Source organism: Pecten maximus, chromosome 3, assembly GCF_902652985.1.
Source record: "Pecten maximus chromosome 3, xPecMax1.1, whole genome shotgun sequence".
Lineage (NCBI taxonomy): Eukaryota > Metazoa > Mollusca > Bivalvia > Pectinida > Pectinidae > Pecten > Pecten maximus.
In genome coordinates, this window is record NC_047017.1 from 37,923,093 (window position 1) to 37,941,496 (window position 18,404).

General features: G+C 36.3%; 1 protein-coding gene across 2 annotated transcripts; it reads right to left on the reverse strand.

Moving 5' to 3' along the window:
- Nucleotides 1-6,889: 6,889 nt before the first annotated feature.
- LOC117324097 (kelch-like protein 13) lies at nt 6,890-13,087 on the reverse strand. 2 transcript variants are annotated; one of them, XR_004531891.1, is made up of 4 exons: nt 12,954-13,087; nt 10,522-10,772; nt 7,255-9,942; nt 6,890-7,222 (listed from the first exon to the last, which is right to left on the reverse strand). XR_004531891.1 is itself a non-coding variant. In XM_033879751.1 (3 exons), exons 2-3 carry the CDS (start codon nt 10,676-10,678, stop codon nt 8,294-8,296), a joined length of 1,806 nt encoding a protein of 601 aa, XP_033735642.1. In that variant the 5' UTR covers nt 10,679-10,772; nt 12,954-13,087; the 3' UTR covers nt 6,890-8,293. The 2 variants fall into 2 exon arrangements, 1 of the variants encoding a protein (XP_033735642.1); XM_033879751.1 differs by having other exon boundaries at nt 6,890-9,942.
- Between the last annotated feature and the right edge of the window lie 5,317 nt (nt 13,088-18,404).

Below are 18,404 nucleotides of genomic sequence, written 5' to 3' on the forward strand. Positions count from 1 at the left end.
CAAACCTCGATGATTCGAACTTCGTTGATTCGAATTTCTCGCTGTATCGAACTTTTTGCTTGGTCCCGAATTTTTCACTATATAACACTACTAACGAAACTATGTATGATTCGAATTTTTATAAATCGAAGTTTTCGATGTATCGAACTTTTTTCATGACCCGTTAGCTATGATATTATAGGTAATTGACATCTCATGATTCGAACAAAAAATTTACCTGTACTGACCACTGGACAGGTGTTTGTCGTGACCCCTGCGGCAAGATTTCACACCTCTCCCCCAAATGCCCTGACTGACAATAGGGATAACGATAGCGTGTGTTGTCACTCTCGGTCATGGGGTTAATTAATAATCAGACCAAATTGATAGATAAAAGGTGTATTTAGAAGCCATGACATTTAATCACTCCGGTAAAACATTTCGGTAGTCGTCTCTGATAATCTCCGCCGCCATTGAAATCAGCGGTCGGTGAGTAAATTTTACGGAACTGTAAAACAACCGGACCAATTTTAAACACAAACAATTAGCGATAGCTTCACTCATATTCAAAGTGTCACGTTTCAAACTTATACATAAATATCCAAGTAAATCGATTATTTGTCATTCAATCATGCATTCTCCAACCAATCGGCATTCCGTATTTCATATGCACATAACGTAAACGCACGTGTCTTTAGCAGAAAAGCCTAACGACTTACGTAAGTGTGCATTGTACTTCTTTTGCTTTATCTGTTAAACGCGATATAAGTGTTTTGTAACCGATACATATTTTGTTTAATTAATAAAATGCTTAGGTATGATTAATGAAAATAATTTTTATTTTGTTGTGTTTGAGGTATAAATTAACTAAACTTTTCGATGTGAGCCTGACAGGCGACGATCAACACGAAGACACTGAGGCCATGTAACGTTAACAGATATGGTCATTATCAAGAAAACATCGATCTATTGTCAACCATGAATAATTCGAAGTCCCGCTGTTTCGAAGTTTTTCTGTTAGTCCCTTGAACTTCGAAACATCGAAGTTTGACTGTACTTTTGTACAAGAAATATATTTAATTTAAAAGGGAGGGTACACATTTTTTACAGAAATCATGTTAGGTGGCGCTGCGTATACAGCATTTGCCAATTTTCGTTTTAGTGTCTAAAATGACATGTATTTGGTAAAAGTCTATCATAATATCATGCATAAAATAAGATTCGGCCGTGGGCCGCCATGCACCACCTCCTTTTTCTATGACTTCTGTTGTCAAGGTTTAATGAAATGTTTACAATTCATCCTTAATATGACACACATATGGTCACCACTGTCAATGGGCGTTACACAAATTGGTTCTAGAGAGGTTCTCCACAACAGACTGCAAATGGATCCACGATATACAAAAGTAATCCTAAGGGACCATTTGTGGAAAATAAAACATTCACATATTCATTCACAAGACACATGTACGAGATTTACACCTTCCTAGGTATTGGTTTGTAGACAACAAATGTACAAGATTTACACCTACCCAGGTATAGGTTCGTAGACATAAAAGGAATGAGACTTGCACGTTCCACGGTATTGGTTAGCAGACATCTTGCACCTTCCCAGGTATTGGTTTGTAGACATGGTAGGTACAAGATTTACACCTTCCCAGGTATTGGTTTGTAGACATGGTAGGTACAAGATTTACACCTTCCCAGGTATAGGTTCATAGATATGAAATGTACATGATTTACACCTTCCCAGGTATTGGTTTGTAGACATGGTAGGTACAAGATTTACACCTTCCCAGGTATAGGTTCATAGATATGAAATGTACATGTTTTACACCTTCCCAGGTATAGGTTTGTAGACATGGTAGGTACAAGATTTACACCTTCCCAGGTATTGGTTTGTAGACATGGTAGGTACAAGATTTACACCTTCCCAGGTATTGGTTTGTAGACATGGTAGGTACAAGATTACACCTTCCCAGGTATTGGTTTGTAGACATGGTAGGTACAAGATTAACACCTTCCCAGGTATTGGTTTGTAGACATGGTAGGTACAAGATTTACACCTTCCCAGGTATTGGTTTGTAGACATGGTAGGTACAAGATTTACACCTTCCCAGGTATTGGTTTGTAGACATGGTAGGTACAAGATTACACCTTCCCAGGTATTGGTTTGTAGACATGGTAGGTACAAGATTTACACCTTCCCAGGTATTGGTTTGTAGACATGGTAGGTAGGAGATTTACACCTTCCCTGGTATTGGTTTGTAGACATGGTAGGTACGAGATTTATACCTTCCCAGGTATTGGTTTTTAGACATAGTAGGTACGAGATTTATACCTTCCCAGGTATTGGTTTGTAGACATGGTAGGTAGGAGATTACACCTTCCCAGGTATTGGTTTGTAGACATGGTAGGTACAAGATTAACACCTTTCCAGGTATTGGTTTGTAGACATGGTAGGTACGAGATTAACACCTTCCCAGGTATTGGTTTGTAGACAAGGTAGGTACAAGATTTACACCTTCCCAGGTATTGGTTTGTAGATATTAATCATAGGTTCATAGACAAGGTAGACACAAAACATTTTGTATGAGATTTGTGTTTTATTTCACTATCTGATATATTTTCAATAAATGTATGCCAGCAATGTTTTACAACAGCATAGACACAAGCACCAGCCAATACTGCAGCGCTTCATTTTCCTGATATTTATTTGTTTGAGGGGGGAGGGGGAGTATTCTTAAAATGTTTGTTTGAAACATAGGTTCATTTTAAATGCAAATCAAAGTTTACAGAAAAGAAAGCTGGAAATAAACATCATCGAAAATGAAGGCATTGGCAGTTTCTGGCTGAAGAAACATGTGACAACTAACAGATTCGCTCCAACATACCAATCATCAATACAGAAAATATTAAAAGCCAGTCCTTGGGATACATACCCCCAACTACCGGTAACCTCTGATACACATCACCATAGGAAATGTGCTCCGAGACGCTGTGATATAAAAGGTGTAACAAGTTGATATCAGGAAGGTAATATATCATTTCCAAAGGTCCTGATCTGGTTACAAGCTAGATTCTTCTAAACTATTTCTGATCACATTATACACTGAAGTGACATTTAATGTCATACACAAAAAGTTTTTTGTTACTTTTGACATCATTCTTATAAACAACAAGCATTTTACCGTGACAACAGAGATACATTTACAGTCCTGTAAATGTACAATTATTTAGAATTACAGTATACGTTCATGTAGTTTTAAAAACAAGTTTTCGAAATTATTTTAACCTGTGATCATCACACACTAAACACATACTTTCCTGATGATTAAGAAAATGTTTTTTATTTGTCCAACTGAATGGACAAAACATATCATGATAATTCATAATCATTTGCACAGCCACCATAGAAAACCAGTTTATTACATATAAAGAACTGCATATCAAACTCGTGATTTTGTAAGCACATGCATTTACATGTACTAAATATCACCTGCTAAATAAAGGACAAAGGTAAAAGTGATGTGTCCATACATTCTCGATTGTGATAACAGTGATAATGAATTCATCAAAAGCAGTATTTCAAAACATCATAGAAAATTTCATCACATAATTATGTTTGTTTCAACAGTTTCAGAAAAAGGGTAATAAAATGAAAAAACACATACATTTTGTATGATGAAGTGAACTGGTGCCTGTTCTATAGGTAGGTATCTGTTCTATAGGTAGGTATTGACCGACCTACTGATAATACCTAAGAGTATAACACAACTGTTTGATGATTCACCTTCTGATTACAAAACACATAATTGACTATGCATCCATCTGCACATCAACTGATTATATTTTCACATAACCAATTAATTATTAAAATGCAATTTATGAAAAAATATGAAATTTAACCTATAGGATTTAAATTTTTTTTTTTATCATTGTACCGATGTTTAACCTGTGTGTACGTACTTTTAGTTATGAATTTCAGAAGAAAAAACAAGAGCGGGATCTTGCAATTGGCGCTCACCTTTGAATGATCTTTATCATACCTATGAAAGACAGATCTTTTATTTACTTTCTCCTCTTCCCCTTAATCATTTGATAACAAGGGGAACCTTTATATGAAATCTTAGAAGGATCCAAGAAGAACAAATTTCCAGTGTTGAAATTGAAGATGGTTGCTTGTCGGCCATTTTATTTTTTCTGATCAGTCCCAAAATCAAACAAGAGATCCCAGAGGGATCTTGGCGCCCACCATTGAATGTTCTTCATAGGTTCCATGTCAGATTGATCTTTTCTCTACTTTTCTCTTCTTCTAAGTCTTACTAATCTGTGTAAATTCAGAAGAAACCTCTAGTACTTTTCAAACAAGGGAAACCTATATATAAAATTTAAGATTTAGGCACCAAGGGGAACCTATATATGGAATTTGAGAAAGATTCCTTCAGTACTTTCTGAGAAATAGCGATAACAAACTTCAATGGTCAAAATCCAAGATGGCTGCCTGTCGGCCATGTAGTTTTCCGATCGGTCCCAAAATGCAATATGCATAACAAGGCACTAAGGGGAACCTACATATGAAATTTCAGGAAGATCCCTTCATTAGTTTCTTAGAAATAGCGATAACCAGTTTCAATTTTCGAAATTCCAAGATGGCTACCTGTCGGCCATGTTGTTTTCTGATTAGTCTCAAAATGCAATATGCATAACTAGGCACCAAGGGGAACCTACATATGAAATTTGAGAAAGATCCCTTCAGTACTTTCTCAGAAATAGCGATAACAAACTTCAATTGTCAAAATCCAAGATGGCTGCCTGTCGGCCATGTTGTTTACCGATCAGTCCCAAAATGCAATATGCATAACTAAGCACCAAGGGAAACCTACATATGAAATTTGAGAAAGATCCCTTGAGTACTTTCTCAGAAATAGCGATAACAAACTTCAATGGTCAAAATTCAAGATGGCTGCCTGTCGGCCATGTTGTTTACCGATCGGTCCAAAAATGAAATATGCATAACTAGGCACCAAGGGAAACCCACATATGAAATTTGAGAAAGATCCCTTCAGTACTTTCTCAGAAATAGTGATAACAAACTTCAATGGTCAAAATCCAAGATGGCTGCCTGTCGGCCATGTTGTTTTCCGATCGGTCCCAAAATGCAATATGCATAACTAGGCACTAAGGGGAACCTACATATGAAATTTGAGAAAGATCCCTTGAGTACTTTCTCAGAAATAGCGATAACAAACTTCAATTGTCAAAATCCAAGATGGCTGCCTGTCGGCCATGTTGTTTTCCGATCGGTCCCAAAATGCAAAATGCATAACTAGGCACTTGCATAACTAGGCACTAAGGGGAACCTACGTATGAAATTTGAGAAAGATCCCTTCAGTACTTTCTCAGAAATAGTGATAACAAACTTCAATGGTCAAAATCCAAGATGGCTGCCTGTCGGCCATGTTGTTTTCCGATCGGTCCCAAAATGCAATATGCATAACTAGGCACCAAGGGAAACCTACATATGAAATTTGAGAAAGATCCCTTCAGTCCTTCCTGAGAAATAGCGATAACAAACTTCAATGGTCAAAATCCAAGATGGCTGCCTGTCGGCCATGTTGTTTTCCGATCAGTCCCAAAATGCAATATGCATAACTAGGCACCAAGGGGAACCTACATATGAAATTTAAGAAAGATCCCTTCAGTACTTTCTGAGGATTAGCGATAACAAGAATTGTTTACGGACGGACGGACGGACGGACGCAGGGCGATTTGAATAGCCCACCATCTGATGATGGTGGGCTAAAAAAGCACAACTAGAGACCAAAGGAAACCTACAAATGAAATTTGAGATAGATCCATACATTACTTCTCAAGAAATAATGACAACAATACTTGGACGCAATGTATGATGATGACAAGACCACCAACGAAGGGCAATATGAACATATGAAAAGTATCAAAGACGATTTTGTAAGAAGTTCATGATTTGCACTATATTTGAATTAAGCTGGTTTTGTAACCATTTTTCAGAAGTATGTACCTGGTACCCAATTTCATTTGGAAAAAATACACTACTTATAAAATACCGAGTGCAAGATCTGCAACTGCACAGCTGGACAGAGGAGAACTATAATACTAAACAGCTGGGCCAATATATACTACTATTATAATTAATTAGCGGACACACAACACTCATACAGGGGGGACAACTCCAAGCACAACAGATTCAACACATCATCTTGGATGCACTTGTACTTCTCACACACAATGAGTATGACCCAAACTTATTTTAGAAAACAAATTAATATATCCAATCATGTATTTTTTTTTTCAAATCCATGTAATTTATAATTACTTCATTATGTAACAATTTAAACTGTATCCATAGAAATCAAAAGTTTGGTTTGTTTTTGTTTAACGTCCTATTAACAGCCATGGTCATTTAAGGACGTGCACGTGCCAGGTTTAGGAGGTGGAGGAAAGCCGGAGTACCCAGAGAAAAACCACCGGCCTACGATCAGTACCTGGCAACTGCCCCACGTAGGTTTCAAACTCGCAACCCAGAGGTGGAGGGCTAGTGATAAAGTGTCGGTACACCTTAACCACTCGGCCACCGCGGCCCCAATCAAAAGAAGCTTGTACGTATTTCAACAATGAAACATGCAGAATACCGATTATATTTTAGGTTTGTTGAGCATGCACACAATATTCAGGCTATCATATATATACCACTGTGCCAACTCCATCTTAATATTGGTAATATATATATTATACACAGAACATCTTATACATTTACTTACTAAGTGGTAAGAGAAATTATTGGAAACTGTAGAGGCATGTAGACACTTACATGTGTGCCTGTATATTACTTGGCCACAAATTCACCAGTAATTGACAAAGACATTTACAAATGTTGCACATTTAATTACAGCACCAGGAAAACTAAATAAAGAGGTAAATAGATAAAATGCGATATCACTACACAGCCTGATAAATCACAATTATTACGTACATGTATCTCAGAAGGTACATATAACTCATAAAGCACAGACTTGCATGTGATTGGATAGAATACTTAGTGAACATTGTTCCTAACTAATATTTATATTGTGTAGTGAACAAAGTATTTAAAATTGTAAATCTATAATTATTTAATTATATACATAGTCATCACATAGATTATATTAATACTTAAACAACTCAGTGATTGATCTTGGAGAAACTATCATGTTGTCGGGTCCTGTTTTTCAGAAGTCTTTATATATAATCTACAGGGTTTACCTAACAGGAGTGTCAACAGACCTGAGGACTATGAAATATTGCAATGAAAGCAAGATAGCCTGTGGTATACAATATAACAAAACCTTAAGAAAAGATTAAGGATTGTGAGTTAAACAGCTGAAGTAAGTAACTGTTCATATCCAGAGAATATCCATAACATCACAAACTTATGACTATTCTGTAGATGTGTACTATCAATTTCAAGTCTATTATTGCCATTTCAAACAAGCCTTTTAAATATTTTTGTTTATACCGAACTAGCTGATAACTTACAATTAACAAATGATGAATCAACTTGTATCAAGTGCATCTGAATCATATCGCCACAAGTATACACATCCCCACAACATACACCCAAAGTCACTCAGTCTCCACAGCAACAAGAAAAGCAAATAAAAACCTACTGACATACAATAGATACAGATATATATTTAACGAATGGCCCAACTCTTTTATCCATTCTTTACCCACATGTACATTATTATTACAATAACATGGTAAATATATATATACCATAGTTTTCTTAACCACACTTGTATACATGTACCTCATTCACATAATACATATTTATATATTAGTAACTGTCCCATATTACAAGTTCTATATACTGTCAATGACACAGTAATTTTTTAACTTCTTTTTGTTGTAAAAATTACTAAATCTGCTTTCAAATCATGCAACAGTGAAAAGTTTTGATAAACATTTGTAATACAAGTATTCAAATCATCTTGAAACTGCAAATTAAATCCTGCAATGATTTGTGTTTTTCCTCTGACATTAAGCAAGAATGCGAGATGTAAACTGTATAAAGTGGAAGTTGTTTTAGATTCTTGATCTACCCAATTAAGTGGACTGGTTCACCTCTGTCAATCTTGCAATGATCTAATAATGAATACCATTATACAAGACAGGCTATAAGCTCATTTCACCCTCTCTAAAAGTTGTCACTGTGCACACCAGCAGAGAATTCATTACAACATGAAGAAAACATGTGTATGGTGTTTTTCGCATTTGATAAGTGTGTGTCCTCTTAATCGGAGTCGTCAAGATTGTATGCAGGTAGTTTAAGGGTACAATAGCCTACACCTGTTAGACTTCTGGGTAATGCCCCAACAGTTTCCCAGATACCCGTGTACAAGTCAAATCTTGAAACAAGTTTCTGTCCAGTTTTTGTCTGTACATTGTAACCCCCAAGTACATATATCTGGTCATTGTAAACCACACATGAAGCCTCTTTATGGGAGATGGACAAGGGCGCGATTATTGTCCACTGGTCTGTGGATGGGTCATAACACTCTGACTGCATGACTGGTTGTGCCTGCTGGTTCACATTGAGGTTACAACCACCAAACACATAGAGTTTGTATTGTGTTGCACACATGACGTGCCAGCCACGTGGTGTCAACATAGATGCCATGTCTTCCCACTGATTGGTAGAGGGGTCATATCGCTGCATGTCAGGTGTGAAATGGTTGCCACTGTAGCCCCCAGATATATAAATGTGGGCTCCATATACTGCACCAGCATGGGCATGGTAGGACATGGGCATGGGTGCGATCATCTCCCATGTGTTGTCACCAGGGTTGTAACATTCTGCAGTGGCCAGACTGCCATCCTTGAACTTTCCCCCCACAGCATAAATCCTGTTATGGAGTGCTCCCGAGAAGAAATAGGCTCTCTTGTTAATCATCGGACACACCTGAAACCAATTATCGAAGCGAGGGTCATACCTAAGAACCGAGTTGACTGCTGATTCACCATGAGCACACTGTGTGGTACAGCCCCCTAACACGTACAGGAAGTTATTGAACACCACCACCTGCATGTGACTAAGAGCACTTGGTAATGATGCAATCTCTGTTCTGTTCAGTAAACTATTAGAGGTGATTTTGGAATCAAAGACCAGTATTTCATCATGAAGACAGGGGTTGGGGTGGATCTCTCGCCCCCCAACACTAGCCAGACGTTCCACAAAGGAGCGGAGGTGTACACTATAGCTGGCTTCCAATGGTTGTGAGTGGGGCACAACATGGTAGTTGAGAGCGGCTAGTACCATCTGCCTTAGTTCTGTATGAGTCATCATCATATCTACCCTCTGAACATGCTGCACTAGATCCGCTGGGTTAATGAGAGGGAAGCGAATCAGTTTCATCAGCTGAATAGCCTGATCGTCCTGGTTGCTATTCAATAGAAACCACTCCCATGTTATGTGGAAAATGTCAATTTCACGCAGACACAGACGGTCGCTGTTCAGACAGTTGATCATCTGGTCATAAGTGAGAAGATGAAGGGTTCCCTCCTTTGAGATCTGCATGAGATTCCTAGCTATAAACACATCTATCTGCTTCAAAGCATTGTTCATGCTGTACAGTTTAGCTGTGTTTATAAAATCATAGAAATTACTAGTGGTCATACCACTAAGGAAGTTCCTCTCACAGAATTCAATCACAGGCGTCACCTGAAGATGTGTAGCTGCAGCTATCACATCAAAGATGTCATCACCCTCCAGGGTGGTTGTGGAGGTGTAGATGACCTCCAGAGTTTTGTCCAGGCCTTTACTTGTAATGCCCTTTAGCTCTATCTCCCGTTGTGTGCTTTCTCGCATCCCACTGGTGAACATTGACCGAAAGTAATCCGAGCACGACACCAGAATTACACGATGGGCATCAAATCTGTGACCTACAAATCATCAGAACAGAGGTTATTATAAAGTATATATGTTTCCACATACTTCACCTGTATTTTACTTCCAAAACATTCTTGAACAGACTTTACATTTATGTGAGAACACTTAAACAACTGTCAACATGATTTGAATATATATTCTCTGTCTATACAAATACTTTGTATGTAGCAGCTTTTGCTTAAGTAAGGAAATTATTATTACAGCTATCAATTTTGTTACATATGTAGTTTTGTAACACATTTTACAAATAAATCATTACATATCTAATTTCAATTATAATGTATGTTGACAACTCAAAATAATTGATCATTATGACATATTGTATCTATATTGATTATGAAGTATATCTGTAACACATTCTAATAGCTGAACCTGAGATTGGACTGTCGTTCATTGTCATTGATGAAGTTGTAACCCTCTAAAATTGTCAAGAGGGGTCCATAAAATTTGTTGGGGGATATGAGAATTGTAAATAATTTTCATAAAATTGTAATTGCAAAGATCTATCATATTTCAACAATTATTGGCTAATGGCATGGTTAACTGTTAGGAGTACCAAGTTTCCTACCAACCTTCTGCAATAAGTGTGACATCACAAAGGATCTTGTCATTTTTAAGCTTATGAAGGCCCTGCAAGATCTTCATGCCATGCTCTGGCCGCTCCTCCATGCGGCATGCCTCATTGCTGCTACTGCTCTGCAGCTCCTGGAACTCTTCTGCACCAGCCATCTTGAAGTCTACAGAGTTACTTGTTTTGATTGACACCTGGTCACTTTCCAGAACATCCAGCTGTACATCACCATGTCCCTTACACTTCCTCCACCTACAGCAAAAAAACCCCAAAACATCTACTTAAAAACTTGAAGTATATCACACACTTCAACATCTCGGGATGCAAATTTATGTTAATGGCATTTGTAAACTTTATTTAATTTACAACAATTGCAAAACAAGTTATATCAACTTATATCAATCATGCTTGTTGGCTCAGATGGAAGCGTGCAAGGGGTCTAATAACAGTGGAAGGAAAGCAGAGTATCCAGGGAAAACCTGCGCAGTAGGGCATCTTTTTTTTTTACGTCTGATTGGAAAATTTAAGCCCCTACACTTAGGTGAAAGGCAAGTCTGTTACCACTGTGCCTCCCAACCACCCAATGGCATTTACCAAAATGTCAACATTATAATTAGATTTATAAAATGAAAAAGGATGTATCAGGTACTAAGTATACTAAAGGTTAATTTCAACAAAGGCTTCACCATAAAGTTGCACAAACTGACAATAAGTTATACTATATCATAGGAGATATAGATCAGTACATAGTTTATGAAGATAAATAATGACCCAGTTTTTTAGGTGATCAAATATAGGAGCAACAAACTTCAGTTCAGTTTAATTTTCAACTGGTTTAATTGGCAAAGACAGGAAATTCCTTGTTTTACAATTTGCAGCATCCATCAACATTCCAGGTTTGAATTGATACCTCAGCCATGCCTATATATGGTATGTAAATTCACCAGGTCTGACATTACCATAACTAACAGTTAAGAATTATTACTAGTATATCATAACACTGCATGATGTTCTTAAACACAGCAGATAGTCACGATCAGATACCCAAACAGTCCATGGATTTTAATACCTAACACGAACAGTCAGGTATTAAGATCTATATAAGCAAGACAGAGTATTGTGAGTAATTCAAAATCGTCTTGGCTAAAAAATCTGTATACCAGGCATTTATTTATTTAACAAAGTGTATGGTATTTCACTATACATGTGTTATCAGACTGAATACAAACCAATGCAATATGTTCATCTGGACTCGCTGCTGATCCTTTATGACAAATGCCTGACAGATCATGATAAGTAAATTCATTGAAGTTTGAAGTCTGGATGAATCTTTTCATGATTTCTTTTCTGCTGACACACAATTGTGAAAACAAGACAGAGAAAATCTAAAAGCAATGGCAGATCCATGATTCAAACCAGGCAGGAAGGAAATTTGAAACTCGTGATAGATGTATGTATATATACATGCTCTGTATAGGAGCTACCTAGCCTGATTTAGTCACACTGCAAATCTATAAATCTATTATGAATGAAAAGTGGAAATTAACAAATTTACCAAATCTGAAAGGAATATTGATCTGTACATTGTTATAACCTTCAACTAGTCTTCATTTCATCATACTTTATACCCGATCCTGTCAGTACTGTATGTAGAATGATTGACTTTATTCAGGAAGCATTAATCTAGTCAGCTATTTTGAGTGGCAATTGAAGATTATATGTTTACCCTCTGTGATCTAGTAGAGGCAACTTCGCTAGCCAATGGTGTTCAATACAATACTCTCCTTTTTCAAAAGGAGAATATCTTATATTGAACACCTTTGGCTAACGAAGTTAACAAATAACACAGTTTGGATAATTTCATCTATGATCATGACTACAAACATGTTCATAAATGTGCTTGATATATCAATAATACATTTTCAAAACGGTTTTAATAGATGTACGGTTAAAAAAATACAATATAATTACAATGCCATGAGCCAAATCTGGAATTTCCAAACCCATTGAACCGAACTTCCTGTTAAATAATAGTTTTAAAAACTGCATAGTTTTCTACACTAACAGGTAATATATGCCAATTAACGTTTTAACGTCAACACCACAATCGTCTAAAATAGATACTATCTCTCTTTGCATTGGATTTATTAATGAATTTTATATCCATATAATTGGAATCAATTAAACTGAATTATTGGTGTCATTTATTTCAAAACAAAGTAGTGTATCAGTTTATCATCACTGTTCAAACATCCTCATCAAGTATCAGCAACATTTAACCTTAAATTTGTGATCTAAAGATAGTCACATCCTGTGAATCATCACGTACCATTGCAACGAGACCGATTTTGTTTTGGTAAATGCAAGAGTTATGCGTACAACAATATGGTCGATTTCTGTATATTTTTAAGTCGGTCTGTTCCACTAACTTACACAGAGGAAGATGTGAGTCGCCAGAAGATACTCCTACGTGTTCATCCTACAGGAGTTCATGATACAGCGTCAAATTGTTCTCCAAATACTCACGATACCATGATGACCGATGCGAGTACCTGCGGAAATGACATCCAGTGTTATTAGCTAGACGCATGCGCATCACGTTTTCTAAACATTGACTTCCTGTTTCGATTTGCGTCGCAATACAAGTTATTTCCCTTTGATTCAATGACTTCAGAAGTCGACACAGTCTGTGACTACGAGAGTGAACTGTCCGTAATTTAACTTCACACTTAAAACGTTTTTTCAAGTGAATCCGATATTTAAAAATAAAAAGATCACCTGCGGATTTTTCATTTTGACGGCCACATGCAACAACTCAAGACATCTTTTGAATGAACAAATAAATAAATAAATACTGTACTGAGTAGATGAAATGAAATAAAAAGAAAAAAAAAAGGAAAACAAATGATAAGCACGTATAGATTACAATCCACATTACAATACAGGTATGACTGTGGCTAGCCCTTAGTGCTTTTACCCTTTTTTTATTCAGATATTTGTTTTTAAATAAGAGATACAGAAACCCCGGTCCCTTTAATTTTAAATATATATATCAGTATTTTAATTCAAAGTACATGCAGATATCTCTATTTCTATCAGAAGGGACGTACGCTTAACCGGAATTAGATATAACTGTATTTGAAATTATGGCCTATTTGAAGAGAGACATATATACTGTATATATATATATATATATATTAATTAAAGATATCTATTTGAAATAAAGATATCTGTGCCAGTTAATGTCAGAAATAAAGATATATCTGTATTTCTTTTCGATATCTATATAAATTGGAATACAAATAGAGATGTCCAGAATTAAAAATGCATATTTATTACATTTTCCCCAATGAAATATATAGCGGATGCATGAGTGAAATTTATCTGTTAAGATGAAGCAATAAGAAGGGAAAAAGAGAAATAAAAGGTAGAGAATTTTTTTTATATACATATAAAAAAAAGTTCATCCAATGGTTGTCGCCAAGATCACTCTCGGATCTCTTGTTGTATAGATACGTCTGTACCTGTTCAGGAAATGCTAGATCTACATAATTAGATATACATGTACTAAGAGGTATCTGTATTTATACGGATATGTTTATCCTGATTCGGATACATATTTGTATTTAAATACATATTGATAATATCGAAACTCTAAAGGCTTTAGCTTTGCTATATCCTCGTCACCAAATTTGATTTAGAAAAGACAGACTACAGTTGCCGGGTACCCGCTTCTTATAGAGTAGATAACCAACATACAATATCAACATCCTTATATATCTTGGGGAGAAGATTTGTCTTGTGAAGGGGGATAACTCCTGAAGCATTGTGTTATGCATGGGGAACTATATTGAATTGAATTCAATTCAACTTTATAAACACTTAAATTTGATAACTAAACATGAACCAAATGGTAATAACAATAAAATGCATACAAAATACTAAATCAAACTGGATATGTAGGCCCGTCTTCCTCGGTACAAAATACTAAATCAAACTGGATGTAGGCCCGTCTTCCTCAGTACAAAATACTAAATCAAACTGGATGTAGACCCGTCATCCTCGGTACAAAATACTAAATCAAACTGGATGTAGACCCGTCTTCCTCGATACAAAATACTAAATCAAACTAGATGTAGGCCCGTCTTCCTCAGTACAAAATACTAAATCAAACTGGATGTAGGCCCGTCTTCCTCGGTACAAAATACTAAATCAAACTGGATGTAGACCCGTCTTCCTCGGTACAAAATACTAAATCAAACTGGATGTAGGCCCGTCTTCCTCTGTACAAAATACTAAATCAAACTAGATGTAGGCCCGTCTTCCTCTGTACAAAATACTAAATCAAACTGGATGTAGACCCGTCTTCCTCGGTACAAAATACTAAATCAAACTGGATGTAGGCCCGTCTTCCTCAGTACAAAATACTAAATCAAACTGGATGTAGACCCCTCTTCCTCAGTACAAAATACTAAATCAAACTGGATGTAGGCCCGTCTTCCTCAGTACAAAATACTAAATCAAACTGGATGTAGACCCGTCTTCCTGGTACAAAATACTAAATCAAACTGGATGTAGGCCCGTCTTCCTGGTACAAAATACTAAATCAAACTGGATGTAGACCCGTCTTCCTCGGTACAAAATACTAAATCAAACTGGATGTAGGCCCGTCTTCCTGGTACAAAATACTAAATCAAACTGGATGTAGGCCCGTCTTCCTCAGTACAAAATACTAAATCAAACTGGATGTAGACCCGTCTTCCTCAGTACAAAATACTAAATCAAACTAGATGTAGGCCCGTCTTCCTCAGTACAAAATACTAAATCAAACTGGATGTAGACCCGTCTTCCTGGTACAAAATACTAAATCAAACTGGATGTAGGCCCGTCTTCCTGGTACAAAATACTAAATCAAACTGGATGTAGACCCGTCTTCCTGGTACAAAATACTAAATCAAACTAGGATGTAGGCCCGTCTTCCTCGGTACAAAATACTAAATCAAACTGGATGTAGGCCCGTCTTCCTCAGTACAAAATACTAAATCAAACTGGATGTAGACCCCCCCGTCATCCTCAATGTCTACAAGTAATTGGGTATACATGTGTCTATTCGTCACTTTATTTTTTGTATTTCTTTTAATCGTATAGCAATAAGGAATAGAAGACACTTCTGATTCTAAATCTTGCACCTTGAATATTACTGACGCATTGTTTACAAATCTATGTCAACTGTAGATATCATTGTTATAAATTTTATATTTTTTAAAGCGCGTGCCTCTACAAAAGGAGGATATGTACATGTAGTTTTATTTGTAATTCTCAGTAGGAAGGCTTTGATAAGTATATAACTATCGATTGAGAGGTAATGTAGTTCTCCACGGGATGCAAAGTTAACTACTCTTCTATCGATACCTATAGTGTGACCATACACGAATTTCCATTTTAATTGAGATATACACGTACCCGTATGAAACGATAAGATTTCCATTGGGGAAAAAAATGGAAAAAATCCATATTCTCGTACGGATTGGAAACAAATCTTAGATCCTTCTTGTAGCTTATGTAATCTTTCAATTGTACAGAAAGCTCATTATTGAAATCATCTTTTTAATGTCTCCTTTATTACTGACGTCATAATATAATCCAACGGTGTTACGAGTGACGTCATTTCATTAACTATTTTATATTTACATTTACATTGCAGTCCCATTATATAACTTTACCAAGCTCACTTGAAGGTTACGAGTCCATAACTTCCAAATCTTTATTATGACGTCATTATTATAGTGACGTCATAATTGTCACGTCGGCGATAACGAAAGATGGCTGTTGAAAAGGCTGTTCCGTCTTTGACGATAATAAGTTGTTCATTCATTATCAGAGTAAAATTCCTGGATATAGTCTTTCAAATTCGTTGTCAAATGTAAATATAAGGACTGAACTGCTTTCATTTGGAAGTTATGGGCTGATGAATGCCAACTTAACAAAGGCAAATTCAACATGAAGCGCTAGTGCGCTTCATTAAATTTGCCTTTGTCCGGTTGGCATTCATCAGCCCATAACTTCCAAATGAAAGCAGTTCAATGCTTAAATATTTACATTTACATTGCAGCCCCACTATATAACTTTACCAAGCTCACTTGAAGGTTACGAGTCCATAACTTCCAAATCTTTATTATGACGTCATTATTATAGTGACGTCATAATTGTCACGTCGGCGATAACGAAAGCTGGCTTTTGAAAAGTCTGTTCCGACTTGACAATAATAATTTGTTCATTCATCGTAGGAGCAAAATTCCTGGATATAGTCTTTAAAAATCGTTGTCAAATGTAAATATAAGCATTGAACTGCTTTCGAGCGCTTCATGTTGAATTTGCCTTTGTCCAGTTGGCATTCATCAGCCCATAACTTCCAACTGAAAGCAGTTCAATGCTTAAATGACGCCACATTAGGTCGCACAATACATGAGTTAACACACAAGCATAATGAAATTATGACATATGGCATATGTGGTCACCGAACAACACGGCGCGTGAAATGTGATGAAATGCTTGCTGAACAATACAAAAATGGTTTAACATAATGCTCTAAGCCGAGGTTTATAATAAGGTCCGTTTAATATAAAATGCTTTGCTTTGCAACATAACGGTTAATATATATGACGTTGTTCCTAATCAGTTAAAGTGATGAACCATTGACAAAATACATATATGGTAACTCGATATCGAACACACGAACAACATGTGCGTTTTACACAAACGTTGGTCTGCACTTTGAACAGAAATAATTATGTGACGAATTTTGATACAGTGGCAACAATTCGCAACTCTTTCAGTCAGGTTTTTTTTAGAACAGAGTTGAGATATGCTGCAATATCACGGGGATGGTAGTACATGTATATCTATATTTATATACCATATAGTAACACAAATGTCGGAGGAAGACCGGGCCTCGAACTCATGATCTACGGCACCTAAACACTTAACAAGAAATACCACAGCTTAACTACCACTACGCCACATTCACTTTCTTAAGTTTTAAGATGCAGTTATTTCTGTCTAGGCGATTAGGTGCAACACATCGTGAGTTCGAGGCCCGTTAGGGCACAATGTATCATGTTGATCCGAAGGTTAAGATTTGAATTTCCTTTCGTAGTTGTACTGTGTTGAATTTGTGTCAATATTTATATATATCTAAATGTCTAAATTAGTGCAGGAAGATTGTAAACATTACCCATAATGTAGCTAGTCTTAGTATCGTTTCTCACATGCAACGGTGGCATTCTCAAATAATTTCAACTCGGGTAATAATTACACGTGATTAGCGCCAGACCGTTATAACTTGGCTAATATTCCAGACCGTGCATTGTACATAGTGGCAAAATGTCAGGTCGACTCCGAGTGAAAGTTCGCGTCTTTTGAGTAGCTTTGTCTATGAAAAACGGGTACCGTGACCAGGAAGATTTGACAATAATGGACGAGTGCAATTCTACTGAACATCTATACTGTGCTCGGTGTAAAATGTACATGCTATCTTGTAGTACACTTATAATACATATACATACAGAAGAAGTGTATTATATATACCCTTGTGAAACTAAATTTCACTATTATGCATAGCAAGAAGTATATATTTTTATGCATACTTATATATATATATCTATTATGCTTATTCATTTATTATATTCAAACTACTTTAAAATACATAATGTGTTTTTATGCAATAATTGTGTTTTAATCATTATGTATATGGCAGTACGATATCAGAGAGTTTGGTAGGGACTGTCCCAATCAACTCCTCTCTGGATTGGAATTTGTGATTTTGTGATTGGTTTTATTTATCTAAAAAATAATATATTATTGTAACAGTTCTTTTTCAGAATA